This window comes from Esox lucius, chromosome 2 (genome assembly GCF_011004845.1).
Source record: "Esox lucius isolate fEsoLuc1 chromosome 2, fEsoLuc1.pri, whole genome shotgun sequence".
NCBI lineage: Eukaryota > Metazoa > Chordata > Actinopteri > Esociformes > Esocidae > Esox > Esox lucius.
In genome coordinates, this window is record NC_047570.1 from 4,538,369 (window position 1) to 4,560,899 (window position 22,531).

Consider the following 22,531-nt stretch of genomic DNA (forward strand, 5'->3'; position numbering starts at 1 on the left):
TCTGGTGTCCTTTGACAGCTCTTTGGTCTTGGCCATAGTGGAGTTTGGAGTGTGACTGTTTGAGGTTGTGGACAGGTGTCTTTTATACTGATAACAAGTTCAAATAGGTGCCATTAATACAGGTAACGAGTGGAGGACAGAGGAGCCTCTTAAAGAAGAAGTTACAGGTCTGTGAGAGCTAGAAATCTTGCTTGTTTGTAGGTGACCAAATACTTATTTTACTGAGGAATTTACCAATAAATTCATTAAAAATCCTACAATGTGATTTTCTGGATTTCTTTTTCTCATTTTGTCTCTCATAGTTGAAGTGTACCTATGATGAAAATTACAGACCTCTCATTTTTTTAAGTGGCTGACTAAATTGGTGGCTGACTAAATACTTTTTTGCCCCACTGTATGTGGGGGAGTGGCTAAAGACAGCCTCTCATGTGGGTGACTCTTGTTCGAATCCAGTGCTGGCAACATTTATCACTTTCAATTGCGGGCTGGCTGAATAGGCGTGCTCGGTTCCGTTTCTGTTTAGTTTTTTTGCCAGACTGTGTAAGCGAAGCCAGCCAAGAAGAGTGAATGTCTCTTAGTGAGTGGGTGGGTGAATTACTTACTGCCTCTTGTTTAATAGCGTAGTGGTTAGAGACACGGACTTCCACGCAAGCGACCAGTGTTCGAGTCTCGCTGCAGATATAAAAAAATTACGCATTAGGATTTGTTCAGGTTCTACAAACTTCGCTGGCTACAACCTTCAGCAGCTACGTTATAGTAAGCCTAAAATAAAACTGTTTACGGTTATTTTGGAACAATTTATGGTGGATTTTTGAAGTATGCATCCGTGCATGCTTTTTGGGGTAATATCCTATGGATCACAACCCCTTGCGCAGTAAAAGAAGAGGGGTTACCCCGATTCTCTCTTTTCACTGATTAAATAGTCCGTTATCTTCACCTATATTGATAGTTATTGTATCAATGTCATTCACGATTGTAAGAAAAATCTATGTTGTGCCATGAATAGCTTTGGCAGTGTAAAGTTCATCTTCAGTCTTGCTAGCAATTACTTCATTCATGTAATAAGTAGATGCTAGTACAAAAGTACTCTTTAGTTCCGTTAATAAATGTTCTGTTGCCCACGTTATATCAGCAAAATGTAATGGCTGAGTTAAAAGTTGCATTCCCGCTGTTTAAATAGCTTAATGGTTAAAAACACAGTCCATCACACAGGAAACTGTGGATCAAAACACGCCAGGGACAACAACATTCATCTTTTCTAATCGCGGTCCAGCTGCATTAGGCTTGCCTGGTCCCTTTTCTGTTTTAGTTTTTTTTACCTAAGGCACTGATAGAAAAAATTAAAGAAATTCAAGTAGGACCTTCTATATACAGTCTATGCATTGAACACAATTTAATCAAATTCATGGGGTATTTAGGAATGCAACATTGGGAGCTTTGTGAATAATTAGGGTTAAGCTGTCTTACTCAAGGACAGAAATGCAAATGTATTTCTGAGATTGCTTGATTAAGATAGTCAACCTTATTGGTTACATGCTCTTATTATTTATTTTCCCTAATAGTTCTGTATTTCTCACAGAGGGCCAGCCGGTGAAGAGGAAAAAGGGTCCTGCCCCCAAGATGCTGGGGAATGAGGTGTGCAGTGTATGTGGGGACAAGGCTTCTGGCTTCCACTACAATGTGCTTAGCTGTGAGGGCTGCAAGGGCTTCTTCCGTCGCAGTGTAATCAAGAGCGCCCAGTACTCTTGCAAGAACAATGGTCGCTGTGAGATGGACATGTACATGCGTCGCAAGTGCCAGCAATGTCGTCTGCGTAAATGCCGTGAGGCAGGCATGCTGGAGCAATGTGAGTTCTCTTTTTGTGGTCATGAATCACAGTTCCCTGTGGCAGCCTTCTTGTTTTAGACCTTTCCTTTAGATTATAATAATAATAGAGAGCATTTATTGAAAATAAAGTTTGAAGCATTCACATTTGTTTTGAATAAATGATTGAAGACAGAATCTGCTTCTGCAAAAAGCTCTCATCTCTTAAATGCATTATTATTGTTAGTAAATGTAAGCCATTTTGGGTGGATGTAACATCAATATAAACAAGAAATAGTATCACAAATCAAGGGTTGCTGTGGTTAAGGAGACAACAGCACGTATGTCTATCTGCTGCAAGCTGCTGCAAGTTGCTAGCTGACTAGTGTCTGACTGTCCTGTAGCTATCTTTCCCGTTATTGTCCATTTCTAGCAGTCTGAGAATTTCAATATTCTCAAGCTCAAAATGTAAATGCAGTGGAAAATAACATTGTTTTACTAATAATATACTCTTACTAATAATATACTAATAATATACTATTTTTAACAATTGTAAAAAGGAAATGAAAGTAATTGAACAAAATAATCAGGCATCTGATAACTGGGGATTGGTCGTTAGGGATTGTATTTTTTCATCAACATCGCTAACCAACTTGCTGAAAATATTAATATTTTCACCTATGTTTTAGAAATGGTAATTGATGACATGCTAGCTAACATTTTTCCTGTCACTAATAATAACAAAACATTGACAACATGATCAAAAGATTACTCTGTACTAGAAGATATATTTAAATAACTGATGATTGGTATCCTGACAAGTAATCTGACATTTTTGCTAGTAGTTGCAGTTTAAACTCAAACTGACATTGAAAACCATTACCCTTGCTAACAAACCTGCTAACAAAGCTGGCTCAAGGAGATTTTCGGTTCTGAAGTATCTTGTGCTGGAAATCAATCTTTCAACGATCCACTCCGGTAGGCTACGGACCACACGTTGGTGCTGTTCTCTCGTTCTCTCTCGCTGTCTCTCTTTCTCTCGCTGTCTCTCTCTCTCTCTGTTTTTCTTCCCCTACTCTCCTCTACAGAAGACCATGCACACTCTGTTGCTCACGCAGCTGGTTGGCATTGTGTGCTGCATTTATTGTCTGGCTCTGATAACGAGGACGATGCCACTGTGATTCTAAAGTAGCACATAAATACAATAGCACCAAGAGCTCAATTACTTCATATTTGCTGGCCAATGTATCGGTGCATCCCTCATGTTGGTATGTTTTCCTGCGTTTCATTACTGGGCTGATGGAATTGTATACCCTTTGTTCTTACACAGGTGTTCTCTCGGAGGAGCAGATCAGAGTAAAGAAGCTGAAGAAGAACGAAGAAGAGACTGCGCGCACGTCTTCAGTGGTGACACCCACTCTGCCGGAGGCGGTCCCACTGGCACCTGAGCAGCTGGAGATGATCGAGAAGCTGGTGGCCATGCAGAAGCAGTGCAACAAACGCTCATTCATTGACAGGCCCAAAGTCACGGTAATTCTGAGTGTTCTACTCAGGTTTGGAATTTTGTTATTTTAGGGGTTATTTGGCCTTCGATATCACAAACATGTTTAGGGCACAAAGGCCACATGCCAGGGCACAAAAGCCATTGAGTGAAATAAGAGGATTTGGAGCTTACAAATAAACAACTTGAATTGTTGATAAGAAGAAAAAAATGCCCGACATAAACATATACATTATTCATGTTTTAATATCATAATTTGAATGATAACTTATAACTGATGTGTTTTTTGCACAGGAAAAGTTTAATTATCATGTTTTAATCATCTACTCCCTCAAATATTTATAGATTCTGGAATCTGTTTCATTTCATACGTTTTATTTGGGAGTGTTCACATGACAACAAACAGGCAACCAGTATTGTCAGTTAAGTAATGTTAAGGCTAGCTAGCCAGAAGTATAACATTACCTCAGTTACCCAAAGGTAATTTCGTTAAGTATCCTTTAACATCACAATCACCTGTGCTAATGAGTGCATCCTAAATAAACATATATTGTGACTTATTTGTGTGTGGAGCAACACAAATTTATAGTTTTTTTAATCTTTTGCCACAAACGCTGCCATCTCGAGTGATGTCAAACCTAATGTTACTTCTCTGAGCTTTCAAAAAGTGTTCAGATGTATTCTCCCCCTCGGAGGTCAGCACTTGAGACATGATCTACTCCCATTAATAATTATGGTGAATACATTCGAAATGTAAGTTTTATCTTTACCCTTTGACGTTCTTCGGCTTTGAAACGAATCGTCAATCTTCGGGAAATCCGAGCCTCGATGATGGTGACGTCAAATAGGTTTAAGTTGGTGCGTGTCAATGAAACAAATTTATTCACCATAATTATTAATGGGAGATCGCGTCTCAACTGCATCCAAAAAAGGACTTTGGCGTATGCATAGCACGAAATTGTGAAGTGTGAACCCGTGTTGTACGCAAAAGGAAGATAGTGGGTTGATTCACTATAAAGTATTGTTACTCAGACATTTTACTCAATTCAGATGTCATCTACTGTTTTTGGTAGTTTACCTTATCTGATCACATGGTGAAATTTCTGAATTATTTTCATTTTTTTATTGCTATTGAATTGAAGTTTTGCTCATTTATAGTTTTATTTATCTATTGATGTTTTGTTTTTTTTATCATCCAGCCTTGGCCTCAGAGTCAGGACCCCCAGAACAGGGAAGTGCGGCAGCAGCGCTTTGCCCACTTCACTGAGCTGGCCATCATGTCGGTCCAGGAGATAGTGGACTTTGCAAAGCAGCTTCCTGGTTTCCTGGAGCTCACCAGAGAAGACCAGATCGCCCTTCTGAAAACCTCAACCATTGAGGTGAGCCATTCTATTTTTGTGTGTGTAACTCTATCATTTTTCTCATGGTTTTCCTTTTCTTTTCCTCCCTTCTAACAGGTTTCTAAAAGTGGTAAATACATTATTATAAACCAATTACTTAGAATCCTGAATGCTGATTGGCAGATCAGCACAATATCTGAGATTCTATACCACTGGTGTGACATTACATAATTTTTTACTGCTCTAATTGCCTTGGTAGCCTGCTTATAATAGCAATTAGGCACCTCGGGGTATTGTGGAACATTGCCTTTATACCGTGACCTAAGGCTGCACAATTTGGATAAAATATTGAATCGTGATTTCTTTGACAAAAATAGCAATTACAGTTATGATTTGCGATTTTCAAACATGGGTGTAAACCATAGAAAAATAGAAAAATTAAAAATAGAGCTCATAGCTTACATAATGTGCTATTAACTGAATAAAAATTGAGTTAAAGCTCAGTGTTTTCTATTTTACACGTATTACAAATTTGAAGGTGCAGCCTTTGTCAAACTATTCGTTTTACTGCTCATTTAATCTGGCTTTGCTATGTTTGTGCTGTTTCCATAGCTGGTTTGGCAAAACTCGTCAACCCTTGAGGTATTTTGTTTGTTTGTAGGCACCAACATTGAAGCCGACATTTTTAATAACCATGCTGTTGTGTATGTGGGACAATATTTTGGTGCCACTCACTAACTTGAAGCAGACGCCTTCACTAGCAGTTGCAGTTTTTACTAAAACTAACTTTGAAAAACCAAAGTATTTAAACAAAATTAGTCCAGGTATTTAAGTAATCTACAGAAATACCTACAGCATCCGCAAGAAAAACTATTATCGACATACGATGCATGCCCGTCACCTCGCGTGACGGGCATTCACCTTTTTTGGAGCTGAAAATCATTTACGCTTATATTTTGATTAATTATGCAGTCCTACTATGATGTAAGCACTGGCCTGGTTAGAGTTGTCATCTGACCTGAAAATTCAAAGCCTGTCTGAGCCAAGCCCCCTTTGCTCAGAGGTTCTTGCACACGAAAGTTTAAAGCCAGCGAAATTGAAAAGACATTTGATAAATCAACATGTTGTTTCCACTGAAAGGAGGCAGAGCTACGTGCTATTTTAAATAGTAAACTCCATCAAATCACGTCCCAGGAACATCAGGCTGTTCACCACCCTATGCCAAGAGATGGGCTCAGAACATGAAGCCTTGCTGTTCTGAGATCAGGTGACTTTTGCTGAGGAAAGTTCTCATCAGCCTATTTGAGCTGCGTGACAAGGTGTGCTTTTTCCTGACTGAGTCTGGGTCCCAACAACCTGACAGAATGGTTTGTAAAACAAAGTCAATGTACTTAACGCATCACTACAAAGCACTAGTACAAATATATGCCATTTGTCGTTGTCTGATAAAATCGATGCATTCACACAAACTTTGGAGAAATGGCCTGTGCAACCTAAAGGTGGCAATGTCGTAATTTTTCCTGGAAGAATTTGTGGAGGACAGTGAACTGGATCTGAATAACATGACGGAAATGATCACTTCACATCTCCAAGACCTTCTGGATCACTTTGTGAATTACTTCCCAAATGAGACAACTCCACAACGATATGACTGGATACAACAACCGTTCATAGCAACTTGGGATCACCTGTCATCTGACCTCGAGGATGTGCTGATAGAGCCGTCCAATGATTGGACCTGAATGGAAATGTTTGCCTCAATGATACTTTCATAATTCAGGATTTCAGTTGCAGAGGAAAACCCATGACTATCCAAACCAAAGCAGTGATGGATGCATTGATGTGAGGCAACATTTTCCACATTGACATGTATTTACAAACAAATACACATCACATCTAAATCTGGAGGATGATCTCAGAGTTGCCATTTCGACGATCAAACCCAGGATGCAGCTGTTGTGTTCCAAAAAGCAGGCCAGCTGATCTCATTAAATAAGTTGCTCAGACTTGCAAATTATAAACATACCTGAGAGAACAGGTCATTAATATGTAATAGTTGAATGGTTCTTTTATTGGTTATCTTGATATGATCTACTGAATGTGTCTACATTTGTGTTGCGTAGTTTGAGGCCTTGTGTTATTTGCGAATGCTCATCCTCATTTCATCTTCATCCGCTTATCCGGTATGGGGTCGCGGGGACAGCAGATCCAGCAGGGGATCCCAAACTTCGCTTTCCCAAGCCACATTTGCCAGCTCTGACTGGGGGATCCCGAGGCATTCCCAGGCCAGTGTCGAAATATCTCTCCTCCTAGTCCTGGGCCTACCCCGAGGTCTCCTCCCAGCTGGACGTGCCTGGAACACCTCCCTAGGGAGACGTCCTGGGGGGCATCCTTACCAGATGCCCGAACCACCACAACTGGCTCCTTTCGATGCAAAGGAGCAGCGGCTCTACTCCGAGTTCCTCACGGATGGCTGAGCTTCTCACCCTATCCCTAAGGGAGAAGCCAACCACCCTTCTGATAAAACGCATTTCAGCCGATTGTACTCGCAATCTAGTTCTTTCGGTCATGACCCAGCCTTCATGACCATAGGTGAGGGTAGGAACGAAAATTGACCGGTATATCGAGAGCTTTGCCTTCCGGGTCAGCTCTCTTTTCGTCACAACGGTGCGGTAAAGCGGATGCAATACCGCCTCCGCTGTTCCGATTCTCCGGCCAATCTCACGCTCCATTGTCCCCTCACTCGCAAACAAGACCCCGAGATACTTGAACTCCTTTACTTGGGGTAACGCCTCATTCCCTACACAGAGGGGGCACTCCATCAGTCTCCTGCTGAGAACCATAGCCTCAGATTTAGAGGTGCTAATCCTCATCCTGACCGCTTCGCACTCAGCTGCGAACCGGTCCAGTGAGTGCTGAAGGTCACAGACCGATGATGCCATCAGGACCACATCATCTGCAAAAGGCAGCGACGAGATCGTCAGCCCACCGAACTGCAACCCCTCCCCACCCGACTACGCCTCGATATCCTGTCCATAAAAGTTACAAACAGGATTGGTGACAAAGCGCAGCCCTTGCAGAGGCCAACCCCCACCTGGAAAGAGTCCGACTTACTACCGAGAACCCGAACACAGCTCTCACTTAGGACGTACAGGGATTGGATAGCCTCAGAAGGGACCTCCTCACCCCATACTCCTGCAGCACCTCCCACAGAATTTCCCGGGGGACCCGGACATACGCCTTCTCCAGATCCACAAAACACATGTAGACTGGATGGGCATATTCCCAGGCCCCCTCCAGGATCCTTGCAAGAGTAAAGAGCTGGTCAGTTGTTCCGCGACCAGGACGGAATCTGCATTGTTCCTCTTTAATCTGAGGTTAGACTATCTGCTGAACCCTCTTTTCCAGTACCTTTGAGTAGACTTTCCCAGGGAGGCTGAGAAGTGTGATACCCCTGTAATTGGCACACACCCTCTGGTCCCCCTTTTTGAACAGGGGAACCACCACCCCGATCCGCCACTCCTTAGGCACTTTCCCTGACTCCCACAAAATGTTGGTTAACAGAATATTGCAGCCCTGGTTTGTAGTGATCATAAATGGCTTGTCCACTCTGACTATAATTTGTGTTAACTTTGGAACAGTGTTTTTATATATATATAATTAACAGGGGAACCACCACCCCGGTCCGCCACCCCTTTGGCACCTTCCCTGACTCCCACGAAATGTTGGTTACCAGAATATTGCAGCCCTGGTTTGTATTGATCATAAATTGCTTGTCCTGTCTGACTGTAATTTGTGTTATATATATACACTCACCTAAAGGATTATTAGGAACACCTGTTCAATTTCTCATTAATGCAATTATCTAATCAACCAATCACATGTCGGTTGCTTCAATGCATTTAGGGGTGTGGTCCTGGTCAAGACAATCTCCTGAACTCCAAAACTGAATGTCAGAATGGGAAAGAAAGGTGATTTAAGCAATTTTGAGCGTGGCATGGTTGTTGGTGCCAGACGGGCCGGTCTGAGTATTTCACAATCTGCTCAGTTACTGGGATTTTCACGCACAACCATTTCGAGGGTTTACAAAGAATGGTGTGAAAAGGGAAAAACATCCAGTATGCGGCAGTCCTGTGGGCGAAAATGCCTTGTTGATGTTAGAGGTCAGAGGAGAAAGGGCCGACTGATTCAAGCTGATAGAAGAGCAACTTTGACTGAAATAACCACTCGTTTTCAACCGAGGTATGCAGCAAAGCATTTGTGAAGCCACAACACGCACAACCTTGAGGCGGATGGGCTACAACAGCAGAAGACCCCACCGGGTACCACTCATCTCCACTACAAATAGGAAAAAGAGGCTACAATTTGCACGAGCTCACCAAAATTGGACAGTTGAAGACTGGAAGAATGTTGCCTGGTCTGATGAGTCTCGATTTCTGTTGAGACATTCAGATGATAGAGTCAGAATTTGGCGTAAACAGAATGAGGACATGGATCCATCATGCCTTGTTACCACTGTGCAGGCTGGTGGTAGTGGTGTAATGGTGTGGGGGATGTTTTCTTGGCACACTTTAGGCCCCTTAGTGCCAATTGGGCATTGTTTAAATGCCACGGCCTACCTGAGCATTGTTTCTGACCATGTCCATCCCTTTATGACCACCAGGTACCCATCCTCTGATGGCTACTTCCAGCAGGATAATGCACCATGTCACAAAGCTTGAATAATTTCAAATTGGTTTCTTGAACATTACAATGAGTTCACTGTACTGAAATGACCCCCACAGTCACCAGATCTCAACCCAATAGAGCATCTTTGGGATGTGGTGGAACGGGAGCTTCGTGCATCCCACAAATCTCCATCAACTGCAAGATGCTATCCTATCAATATGGGCTAACATTTCTAAAGAATGCTTTCAGCACCTTGTTGAATCAATGCCACGTAGAATTAAGGCAGTTCTGAAGGCGAAAAGGGGTCAAACACAGTATTAGTATGGGGTTCCTAATAATCCTTTAGGTGAGTGTATATATATATATATATATTTGGTTTTTGGGGTTGAGTGAAAAAGTTTAAGAACCCCTGCCTTAGTTGAGGCCTGAGCCCAGGCCAGTTCCAAAACTAAATTTGCCGTCCAGAAAAAATAATTTGGTTGTTTTTACATTTACATATACATTTTTAGTCATTTAGTCATTAAGCTAGACTTATAGTAAGTGCATGCCTTTTAGCAAGCAAGCAAGTTTATTTATATAGCACAAATCATGCATAGAAGCAATTCAATGTGCTTTACAAAGAAAAAGAAAATAGATAAAAATACTATAGCATTAAAACCGATGGAAAAAAATACTTTTAAAAGAGCTAGTTGAAACAACCACATTTTATTTTGCTGGAAAGAAGACCATACACATAATAAGTATATTAATGTAAAGTTGACAAGAGACAACAGAGGTGGTGGCAGTGGATCTCTTCCAAACGGACAGAAGTATGAATAGGCTACTGTTACGCTGTGACGGCACCTGCTGATACACACAAAATGCACAATGCTTCATCATCCCCCCCATGTAATTTTTGTCAGCCCATTATTTGAATTATAATAATAACCATTATAAATAAGGAACTGGCATTATCCTTGGCTATAGTTAGTGGGTAATTACCATCAACTCCAGAGATTCAGATCTCTGTTCATCTGATGCTTTCCGGTGAGTTGGCCAAGTATGGCGCAGGGGCATCAAGGATGTGACCAATTCCAACAGCTCCAAATAAACCTACAATTTCGAGTGCTGTATACATCTTTACAATATTAACAGTTCTTAAAAATCTAAAATGTTGATTGGATAAAAGAAAAGCTTGTAAGCGCATGTTTCAATGTGTTTAATAAGGGTTGTCCATCCACACGGAACATGCTGCATGCTGAATATTTGTTTAATAAGCACTGAGCAACATAAAATTGCTATATCATTCACTTGTCCTGTGAGAAACATCAATCAATCATCAATCAAATGTATTTATAAAGCCCTTTTTACAACGGCAGTTGTCACAAAGTGTTTTACAGAGACACCCGGCCTTAAACCCCAAGGAGCAAACAACAATAGTGTTGAATTTCAGTGGCTAGGAAAAATTCCCTAAGAAGACCGAATTTTAGGAAGAAACCTAGAGAGGACCCAGGCTCAGAGGGGTGACCAGTCCTCTTCTGGCTGTGCCAGATGAGATATTAAGAGTCCAATTGGAATAATAAATAAATTTCTCTGGGCTAAATCCAGAGTCTATTTGATTTTAGACTAGGTCAAAAGTATGACCAGGTGGACAAGGACAGGGACAGCAACGGGCCCCCCAAACCAGATATTCCGCAGGTGTGGACCAGGACCTCATCTCCTCCTAAAATGTTTAACTGGAGGAGACTGAGAAAAGTTAGAAGTGCATTGATCATGATCATATAAATATACACACAATACCCCATAAACACAAAGTGAAAACATATTTTTTAAATTTGGATTCCACCTGCAGCAAATTCATTTATTGGACGTGATTTAGAAAGGCAGACATATCTATATAAAATCTCACACTTCACAGTGCAAATCGGAACAAAAACCATGAAGTCCAAAGACCTCTCTGTTGACCTCTGAGTGAATTGTGTTGATTCTCTCAATAATATTGATTTGGGGAATGTTATAAAGAAAATTGCTAAAGCATCGAAAGTTCACAGGAGCACATTCGACTCCGTAATTGTGAAATGTAAGAACTTTTGAACCGCCAAGGCTCTTCCTAGAGCTGGCTTTTCGGCCAAACTAAGAAACTGGGCAAATTGGTCAGGGAGGTGACCAAGTACCCAATGGCCTCTCTAACAGTCTTAGAGTTTCTCTGCAGACATGGAAGAACCTGCCAGAAGGGCAACCATCTCTGCAGCCTTCTATCACAGCTAGACTTAAGCCACTCGAGTAAAAGGCAAATGACATGCTGACTGAAAGACCCTGAAATCATGAGAAAAGAGATTCTCTGGTCTGATGAGACCAAAATGAAACTCTTAGGCCTGAATGACAAGCAGATGGCACTCATCACCTGGTTTCTACCAACCCTACGGTAAGGCATGGTGATCTGAGCATCATGCTATGAGAATGCTTCTAAAGAGGTCCTTAAAGAGAACCTGATCCAGAACACACCGGACCTCAGACTGGGGCATTGATTAATCTTTCAGCATGACAACAACCTGAAGCACACAGCAAAGACAAAGCTGGAGTGGATTCAGGACAAGTCTTTGAAGGTCCCCTGAATGGCTCAACCAAGCCCAAATGGGCCTGAATACTTTACTTCTACAATAGGGTCTGAATACTTATGTACATGAGAGATTCAGGGTTTTTTTTTCAATAAATTGGCACAAATTTCTACCAATGTGTTTTCTCTTCATCATTATGGAGTATTGTGTTTACAAATTAATTTAATCAAAAATGAATGAAGTTTATAACCTAACAAAATGTGAAGAAATTGTTGTGGTCTCAGTACTATCCTGCACTGCATAATAAGTTGAAGCGTGGTTCAACAATATGAAATCATCACAGGAATGTATTGGTTGCAACCCTAGGTTCATTATCTACTTATGAAGCATATAACGGTATTCAGGAAAATATAAAACTGGCAAATTCTGATAAAAATACATTAACAGATGGTAAATGTTTGTCTTCCCATGCAATGGAAACACCCAGATGGACACACACTTTCTACATAGTAGACTGATGTCACCCAGATCATTGAGAAGCCTTCTTTTTCTGCAGATCATGCTGTTGGAGACATCACGGAGATATAACCCTGCCATTGAGAGCATCACGTTTCTAAAGGACTTCAGTTATAACAAGGAGGATTTTGCCAAAGCAGGTACAACAATTCCCATGTCTTCTTTCATGGTTTACATTCTCGTTGCATTCACTTTCTGAATTAAAAACAAGCTACTCAGCCTCAACCCCTTCCTGTTCTGTATCTGATACTGCATAGGGCAATATCAGGAAACGTTGCCCTGTTTCTTTAATGACCCCTTGGTCTCAACATGTCTGTATTTATCCATGTCTCTGTCATCCCCTACAGGGTTACAATTGGAGTTTATCAATCCCATCTTTGATTTTTCCAAGGGCATGAACGACCTGCACCTCGACGAGGCGGAGTACGCCCTGCTCATTGCCATCAACATATTCTCTGCAGGTCAGAGGTCAAGTGGTATGCTAGTGTGAAACGGAGCCCATATGCATGGTCCCTTTATTACGAAGATGTGGATATCAACAAAATCATTAGGGACGCGCTGATGTTAAATATCCAGTATAGAAGATTTTAAAGGCTTATTCTGCCGATACCAATATGGTTCGCAAATACATTGCGCATCCTTGTTTGTTTGTTCACCAAATACAGAATCAGAATTATCTGGATATTAAATATTACAGTGTTCAGGAATTAAAGTAATATTTTTAGTTTTTTTGTTTCAGTAAATACAATGACTGTAAAACAGTTAATAATGTTTTGGCTGAGTTGTTATAACAATTTGCCATATTGATGGTAATCACTTAATTTTCACCCTTAAATAATTTTCCTCTTTAAGTGTTAAAGGATTTCAAAATGTTTATGTATTGACCTTGGTACTATTGAGACCTTGAACGTATGTAGGAAGTAACAGATTGAACAGATACATATGTATTGTGTTTGATGAGGTAAATGTGATTAAGCAGTTTTGGTATGTTCCCCAGACCGGCCCAATGTGCAGGATCATGACCTGGTGGAGCGGCTGCAACAGCCATATGTAGATGCCCTCCGTGCTTACATCATGATAAAGAGACCAAATGTGAGTTGCCCTCTTGTTACGTTATAAGGTGCATAAGCCATTAAGTACCAGTATGGTAGATGTTTTCAGCTGTCACGTAAACACTTGTCAGCATTGGGTGAAATGTTTCCAGTAGTAACAGGAAATATGGCAAATAAAGAATCTGTAAATGTTCAGTTTGAGATGTGATGTTATGAGTGGGGTTACTATAACTTAATCTCTCCTGCTTCTAGGATCACCTGATGTTTCCACGCATGCTTATGAAGCTGGTTAGCCTTCGTACCCTCAGCAGTGTCCACTCTGAACAGGTCTTTGCCCTACGCCTCCAAGACAAGAAGCTCCCGCCGCTGCTCTCTGAAATCTGGGATGTCCATGAGTGACTTCCCAGACTCCAACGTGGAACTCAGCCGCGCTTTGCAAACCTACATACTGGGATGGACAGAAACATTTGGGTCTGTCTTTCGAGTGTTCAAGAAAAGACTGAAAATGAAGCAATGTCTTCTAGGCTACCCAAACGTCAACCTACAGATCGGTTGTGGGACGGAATACGTTGCCAGATTGGAGGACATTTTTTTTCCTATATATTCTGTGTGGTTAGGCAGAATAGTTAAGGCCCTGCAGACTGGGTCACTAAATTAATGGGATAGATTTGGACGTAGAATGAATAGAATTTGCTCAAACTGTGGGTTGAGGAGAGTGCACACCTGGTTCCTCTCCCATGCATGTCTGGTTGTATTGAAGGTAAGACAGGCTTGTGGTGAGATTGTGCCACCAAGGTCAAAGTTCAGCTCTGACTTCATAGTCAGTTTTAACCAGTATATCTAGTCATATCTGTTCAAGCTATAAAGACAATTGTTATGAAACTTTGAGAAGATCTTAGCAATTGTCTGACCCCCCCTTTCAGAACTACATTCTTTTGACGATAACCCCATAGTGAAAGTAAAGTGAAAAGCCATTGTAAAACCCTTTGATGGGATTGGATACAGAAAGGTATGCTAACGGCTGCTGCTCAGTGTTGGTATGCACTGTCTAGATATCCTATATGTATGTTAAAATGGAAAGTCACCTGCTTGATGTTGTTGCAATAGAGCTGTTAACGGTTTGACAGTAAGCCATCAGATTGGTTCTCTTGGGGAAGGAACATATTCTGAATGGTTTAGAATTGTGTGGTGGTGATGATGATTGGGAGTGTTGGTATACAGATGTGTAGTCTAAAGCTTTCAAGCCCAGGGGCATCCTACAACAATTAAAAGCGCTCAGACATGACTGTTATTTACATGTACGAAGTACAGGTATCAGGTAGCCTAGTGGTTAGAGTGGTGGCCCAGTAATCAACAAGTCGCTGGTTTGAGCCCCCCACCCGAAAAGGCAAAAGATCTGTCGCTGTGCCCTTGAGCAAGCCAGTTAACCTTTATTGCTCCTGTAAGTATGTGATGGGAGCATCTAAATAACTAAAATGTAAATTATCTGCACTTAGTAAGCTCACAAGACATCATTTTAAGTGCTCGACACTCACTAACGCACAAGCAAGCAGGGATTTTTCTAGCATCACTGGATATGTGGCAGACAAGCTGAGCCCTTATACACTGGAGCTACTTCAGTTCTACACCAGGGAGTAGAAGCCTATTTATTTCCAAAACCTAAAGAGGCTTTAAGCAGGTTATTAAACAAGTTTATTCAAACACTGATATTCTATGACCCTACGGTTATCTGTGAATTGAAATGTTTCCGCTTGAGTTAGTTGATCAGCCATCTGCAAAGCATTCCTAGGGAGATTTGCATTCCTTAAAATAGATTAATGCTCTTGTGTAATGGTCTAGTCATATGTACAGCCCACCCCCCTCCAAAAATGGCATGATTACAGTTATGGCAAAATAAGTTAAATTGTGTGAGCATTGTAGTATATCATTTTTTGATTATCAACATTTCTGGATAACCATTATAACTTTCATGAATAAGCCTTTATAAATCCTTGTAAATGTTTATAAATGTTTATGATTGTCATAATGACAAAATAATCTAAAAAGAGTATGTACACTATTTGTACATTGTTTATCAGTGCTTATTCAGGAAAATTATAGTAGTTATTCATTTCTGATCAGTAATATGGCCATTCATTGTGTTTTCAACCACTTCGACTGGAACGTAGACCCCTTGTATGATGATGACTTAATTTGAGACTAATTAGAGATGAGCTTTTTCTTTAAGCAAATGTTTTCACCAATTTATGTCAGCTTCTTACCCAAATTGAATGTAAATCTGTGTGGAATATAGAGGGGAAGATTAACTCTTAAATAAAAACTAGAGGATTATGTTATTACAGATGCACAATAAGGCAATGTAGCACAGAAATGAATGAGCAATACAGAACAATTACCGAAGGGAGTTTTCACGATAAGAAAAGCAATGCAATTAATTAACATAGTGTAATGTGTACTATATCAACCATTTCCTCATTATGGCTATTATGGTAATTCTACACTAGTCAAAGTTTTTTCTCTCTCCTGTCTGGCCATGTAATCTATTTTCAGTTGCTTATGAGACCCAAATGGTGGTGTTTGGGAAATGTGTATTGCTCGCTATTTGGCTTCCAGTACAAATTGAAGGTTTTAAACACATTCTTGGGTTTACTATGGATGTTGACCATCAATGGCATGGATGCAGGTGAAATGCGTCAGCCACACAATTCTGCCTCAAAAAAACTAAAATGCACAGGGTAGACTTAAAGATGCACTGTGGAGCTTATGTATTATTTTGGCGAGTGGTGTTTAAAGTGGTACTTTTGAGCCAAAACGGGTCCCTGTGTTTTTGTGTGTGTGTACTACTTAATCCAATTGTATACCATGTCATCAATATATCATAAGATATGTAATGACCTACAAGAAAATGACAAGATAATCAAATTTGTAATGTAATACAAATTTGGTGTGCTTAAGATCCCATAGTGCATCTTTAAAGTTTAAACATTGGAAAAAATTCCATATAATCACAAATTTTCTTTTTTTCCCTTCAACGCGTACCAGAGAATGAATGTTGTCTGCATTGAAATTACATTATTTCAGTATTTTTGTTTTTACAATGAATGGAAAACTAAACATTAACACAAGTTATGCGATTAATAGTATGGGTCTTGGGACTATTTCATGTTTTTATTTGTTTGGAATACACCAATATTCCTTGAAATTGCTGTTAACATGTAACTCAATTGTAATTGAATTCCTGACATTCTGGTGGGCCGAAATAATTTCACTCTACATCTCAGTGTGAAGCTGTAAACAATGTTGATATAGAACTTATTTTAATATTTTAACACCTTATGACCTTGTATATTCTGCTTCATGTATAAATTAAACCAGTCAAACTATTGTAGCCTATCGCCAGATTATATATTTGTGTCCAAACAAAGAAAAAGCCACTAATTTTCCAGATGTTCTATTATTATTACAATTTCAAGTGATTTGAGTTCAGTTTATTCAATATCAATAAATTGTGTAATTGCTCTCCTAGCTTTTTATAATGCCTTTTTATTATTTAGTTTTCACATTGGCCTGTAAACCTATCTTTGGAATTAGTTCACTTACTTGTGTTTTTACCTTGTTCTGTAATCAAATAGTTAAACTGCTTCTCTAATACTGAATTCTGCCACAAATTTCATTGGGTAATGTAATTTCAATTTAGCATATACTGTATTGTATTGACTATATTTAAAATTTACATTTTTAAATGTAGACAATACAGTACAATACAAAGTCATTGAGAAGACTTTCTTTTCAGTGATTTACAGTTAGAGTATTCATCCTAAGATGGCAAGGTGGGACAACCACACAACTCAAGTCATATTCAAGTGTTCAGAAGGACAGTGACTGCTGTCCTGGCATCAAGCAGAAGCTGCGTTCACCATTGGGTTGCAAAGACTAAGTAGAGTTTTTACTATTACACATAGCAGTGTTTATGCAATTACATTTCTAGTACTTCTGAATCTATTTTCCTGTCATTTACATTTTTATATTACAAGTATTAAGCTAGATTTAAAGTTAAATCCACAGGTAAATATCTGTGTTCATTAATCATTGTTATTGTTTTAAGGTTATATAGTGTACAGTTGTATTCACTTTGCAAAGATTTGGAGTAAAATATTATATTATAATGTGGGTATGACAGCTGATCCCAAGACACATTCTTTTCTTTAAGATTTGCTTGGTGCATACAATTATCTTTTGCGTAAAAACAGCTTATATTTTGGGTTCTGAAGTGGTATAACAGTTGAGTTTATCAGGCATATAGTATTCAATGATCAATGGGTGCCCATGATTAATAAGTCCAAAACATTTGCGAAATGCAAATTGCCCCATTTCTGTTTTGTACTATATCCCATTCTCACAATGGTACAGTCTTCCCTCCCACAAACTGTAATGCGGAACTCTTGTCCAGTCATTGAGCTACGAGTCCCTGCAGATGATCTGGTGGAAATGTTACGAAGACAGGTACAACGTTCTCAGCCAATCTGAGAGCAAGCAAGTAGGTAGCTAACCTAGTACTGGCTACAATTAGAAGGCGTGGATTTGAAGCACACATGGAAGACCTATTTAAAAACAATCTCGGTAAAATGCACCCTGAATATTAGTTAAATATCGAATAGGTATTCTCTCTAGCTTTATTCCTACCACCAACATTACAAAACCACGACCGACGACATCATCTGCTAGCTGGTATTGCTAGCAGCCATATAGCTAACATATTGCTAGCCAACGTACACTGGTAAGATGTGCTTGATTTTGTTATTTTATTTGTGTCTTGTTAAATCCACAACCAGTACAGATGTTACAACGTGAATTTGTTTAGTTAATAGTTCATCATAGTAAACACTCGGATATACAAGGTAGACAGCTAGATACGATGTAGCAAATGTAGCTACCTAGCAAGCTAGATATCTGCCTACAGTAATGCACTGACTCATGACGTAGAAGTGATGGAGTTGGTTTACTCTGTGGCCTGAAGGATGCTGATTATGTCTAAACGGTACTAGCAAGCTAGCTAAATACTGGAAAGGCAATTGAATGCATTGTTGATGTAGATAGCGCATATGTTATCTACTACTTGATTGTACCTTGTAAACATGGAACTTGTCAACCACTTGAAGCTATGTACCTACGTAGCATTTTATCACTGTTTTCGTCTGTTCAGTCAAGACTACGCGAGCTAACTAGTATAATATTAGCTAGTCAGGTGACCGCTAAGCTCTGGCTAACTAACCAGCAAGCCTGTGCAGTTAGCTTCTAGTTAGGTACGACCTGAATGCTACGCAGAGGTCGCGCCCCAATCTATTGAGGTACTAGGCTCCTGCAGGTATTCGTTCCGTAGATTATGTTGCAAGACATTTTGTTAAAACGGAAACAAATTGAACGGGAGCTGACTACCTAAATGTGTGCAATAGAAACCCTGGTTTTAGTTTCCCAATTTTCCGCCAGCAGTATAATTTGTGCAACTAATACAGGCCAAAAAAAAACGTTTCGCCCAAACAAGATAAATTCGGTTACTGTAGCGCCCTCCGTGTTACCTTTGTTCTTTCTGTTGCTTGTAAATTTCGCCAACGTTTTTCTTGGAAGAATAAAAATCACGGGTATGCCGCTTTTCCTCTGAATAATTCCAACACGAACCAGCCTCATAGTTAAGGGCCCACTGTGTATAGTAATGCCTCTAACATTTACAGGACCAAAACACGACTTCTCTCCTACCCTTACCGAACGAGATCGGAGTAGTATTTAGCTAGTCCAGGGTGGTATAGGATGGGAAGGATAGTACTGCGAGTGCCTAAAGCAAGTATGAGAAGTCACTGCAAACAACTAGACCGACCGGCGACAAATTTTAAAAGGGAAATCTTATGCAATCAGTGCAATTTTGTTTTTTACTCATGAATTGTCCTGTCAAACGTAATCACGTAGTATTATATAGTTAATCGTTCTTTTAGAATGTGTTCAGATTTGGCCATAAATAAAACATTTAACAGGCAGTGCATTATATTAAAAACATACTTAGTTTCATTGTAAACTATGGACCGTGCTCGAAATGAGAAATTAAATAAGTGAACCTGCCTTTTTCCAAGTTGGTACATTAGACCAGGTTGAGCCCGGCCCTTCAAGTTACCACAACAACTAGCAGCAATAGGGTTTTGTCCGTAGATCCCATAGTTCTACCGTCTCCTATCATAGTGCTCTTGATCAAGGCCAATTACAATACCTTCTATTGTAAGCTACAAAAACAAAAAAAAGTATTTGTAGAACTGCTGATTGTGCAGGCATTTTATCCAACAGTGAATATTGCCTAAGCTTATTGTATTTAGATGTTTAGACTAATATCTGGTTAGAATCTGGCGCTGGGGAAAGTTACTGCAAACTTTAGCTTTTTTGGTGGGCGGTTGCCAACACCACAACCAACAACTTGTCTTTATTAAATGATTCCCAAGTTCTATGAAATGCATTTGGTAAGATACTTGAATAATAGTCAAAGCCAGTAGGCAAGCTGGCTAGAGATTACGGCTGTCACTAACGACTGTTTTAGTAATCAAGCATTATGTTAATTCTGACAATTAATTTAGTTATTCAGATAAACAATGTTAAATATGTTGGATAAAAGTAAAACTATGCATGACATTTATAAAATTATTTGGTTACAATTGGCATATCTTTAACCTATGCAGTAAATTAATTACACTTTGTAGATGAGTAGGAATTACAAAGTATGACATGGATATGGTCAATATTAAATTATTAATAAAAAGTGTGGGGGTAAATCAGTTAACAGCTCAGACCGTTTGAGTTTGAACAAGCAGCAGAAAACTGAAGAGTGTTGTCCAAAGGAGATATAGACTTCAGGAACGACCAGTGAGGTATTTACCAGAGCGCATAGCTGTTGGGTTGGATGATATTAATGAGCAAACTGAGAAGGATTTGCCCAAAAGTGATTTGTAGATGAGATGGTATTCGTGAGTTTGATGTGGTGCAACGAGGGCTGAATTTATTCAGTATTAAGATCACAATGTGTGTTGAAGGGGGCATTGGTGATGAAGCAGATGCCTTTGTGGTAGACTACTTCTAATTTATTCTAGATTATTTGTAGCAGCTAGCCTGTAAAAAATTTCACCAAAGTCCAGGACTGGCAGGATGGTCGTTTTTGCAAGAGTATGTTTTGCAGCATAGGTGAAGGATGCTTTATCATGGAATAAAAAAAAAATTTTGGATTGGAGATGATAAATGTGGGTCTGGGAGGAGTGAACGAACTAACCAAATGCTGTACTTTTAGGTATTGACATACTCTAGGTAAAATCCATCTAAGGTTTGAATGTTTGCAGCAAGGACAGAGCTACATTGTATTAGCCCCTGGGCACAAGTGTCTTTTGAGCCCCGTACCCCCAAACGTATTCAACGTTCGCACACATGCGAATGCCCCCCCCCCCACGTAAAACCGTTCCTTGTCTTCTTATATTTTTATATTGGTTGCTGAAACATTTTGAAATTGCTGGGACTTTTTTTTTTTCCATAATATTGCCTTTTTTGCTTTTCTTTTTGAAGCAACGCTGCTCCATTGTTTTTGATCCTTAATCCACAAAAAAAGAAACCAAGTTTAAATATTTCGCTAGACACCATTAAGCATTGTGTTAAACTGACTAATGTTTCTTAAGTTTACTTCCACCAAAAATGGCATCTATGAAATATAGGAACAATTCGGAACAATTCGTCGCCACAGCATCAAACTGTAACCAGCCTCTTGAAACTCTATCTCCAATTCTCACAAAACTTTGTTTTTCTATGTGATGCTATAAACATGTTTATGTATTGCAATAACTTCAGTCTTCCTTGACAATTTAATAGTTTTGACAATACTTATTTAATATTATTCCATACTAACCTAATTACTCCCTCTCAATTAATAATTATTTAAAACTGTTCATGAATTGCCTCCCAGATTTACAACACAATCCCTCTCCAAACCTAATGAGCAAAAGCAAATTAACAACAATAACATTACAAATCTGATTTTCTTTATTAGATAGGTTATCAACGTTAACTTACTGAAGCTCTAACCATTTCTGAATGTGCCGCACCTTATAATATTCTTTACCTCATAATGTATTATTTAAATAGTAATTAGTTTAATTTATATTTTACCCCACATAGTTTTTCCTTTGAAAATACATATAAACACACACAACCCATCGCAGGCTTTTATTTTGAAGGCAACAAACGACAATCTGAAATCATATTGTTGCTGCCGAATTTCTAACATAGCTTGCATGATTCTAATCCATTGTAGCTATCCAGTTGTGAAAGTTAGTTTGCTAGCTTCTTACCTTGAGTTGTCACTCAGACGATGGCTACCTTTATATGAATGTGTTAAGAATTTTAAGTGTATCAGAGTTTCTGAAGAAGGACGAGGCTCCGGTCCAAATTGAAATTTAGCACAAAGATTTATTAATATGAATTGATAAGTCAAAATACATGAAATACACTGCAGCGGTCAAATATTTGCTCAACCCTCGAGCTTCCACAAAATATTCGCCCCGAATAAAGATCGAACATTGGTTTTAATACTCCCGCCACAGGGGCGGTTACTTTTCACTCTCGTGAGTAAAACCCATCCTTATTGGCTCTTTGTTGGCATGGTGAGATGTTGGACAAATCTCTTGGTTTTCGCCATCCAATGAGGAAGGACATGCTCTCACTCTCGGTCATAGATCAACAGGTTCTTTGCATACAGGTGTGAAATCTTAATCAGGTTACAGTAATTTACATTCTATTGTCCTAACCTAGACTAGATCATCAGGGGGCTGGAGACAGAAGGTCTCCTTGTGCTGTATAGGGGGCAGTTTCATTTGTATATTAATTGTGGGGTTTTAATCCTGTCTCTCTATCTGAGCCAGGTGTAAAGTCTGAGTGAGTGTGGCTGAGTGTAATGTAAACTTTTTATGGTTATTGTATTCAATCATATTTCCCTAACCTGGCTGCAGCATACAATTTAATAAAACAAAAACATAAGAATACATGGTTATTAAATCAGCATTATTTAAACTACATTTATCTCAACAATTGTCATAGCCA

General features: G+C 39.5%; 2 protein-coding genes across 45 annotated transcripts in view; both read left to right on the forward strand.

Moving 5' to 3' along the window:
* nr1h3 (nuclear receptor subfamily 1, group H, member 3) overlaps nucleotides 1-16,942 on the forward strand; it is a 37,760-nt gene extending 20,818 nt beyond the window's left edge. For 3 of the 4 annotated variants that reach the window (XM_010897074.5, XM_010897077.4, XM_010897075.4), the window contains 7 exons: nucleotides 1,580-1,846; nucleotides 3,134-3,333; nucleotides 4,504-4,683; nucleotides 12,406-12,505; nucleotides 12,713-12,841; nucleotides 13,363-13,457; nucleotides 13,670-16,942. In XM_010897074.5, the coding sequence (XP_010895376.1) occupies nucleotides 1,580-1,846; nucleotides 3,134-3,333; nucleotides 4,504-4,683; nucleotides 12,406-12,505; nucleotides 12,713-12,841; nucleotides 13,363-13,457; nucleotides 13,670-13,816 (1,118 nt within the window). In that variant the 3' untranslated portion in view covers nucleotides 13,817-16,942. The remainder of the gene's footprint in view (nucleotides 1-1,579; nucleotides 1,847-3,133; nucleotides 3,334-4,503; nucleotides 4,684-12,405; nucleotides 12,506-12,712; nucleotides 12,842-13,362; nucleotides 13,458-13,669) is intronic. The other variant, XM_013131489.3, reaches the window with a different exon arrangement.
* A 922-nt stretch (nucleotides 16,943-17,864) lies between these two features.
* madd (MAP-kinase activating death domain) overlaps nucleotides 17,865-22,531 on the forward strand; it is a 91,942-nt gene continuing 87,275 nt past the window's right edge. For 26 of the 41 annotated variants that reach the window (XM_034286804.1, XM_034286837.1, XM_034286797.1 and 23 more), the window contains exon 1: nucleotides 17,865-18,194. The gene's annotated coding sequence lies outside the window, so the exon portion shown is untranslated. The remainder of the gene's footprint in view (nucleotides 18,195-22,531) is intronic. The other 15 variants (XM_034286810.1, XM_034286814.1, XM_034286845.1 and 12 more) reach the window with 1 other exon arrangement.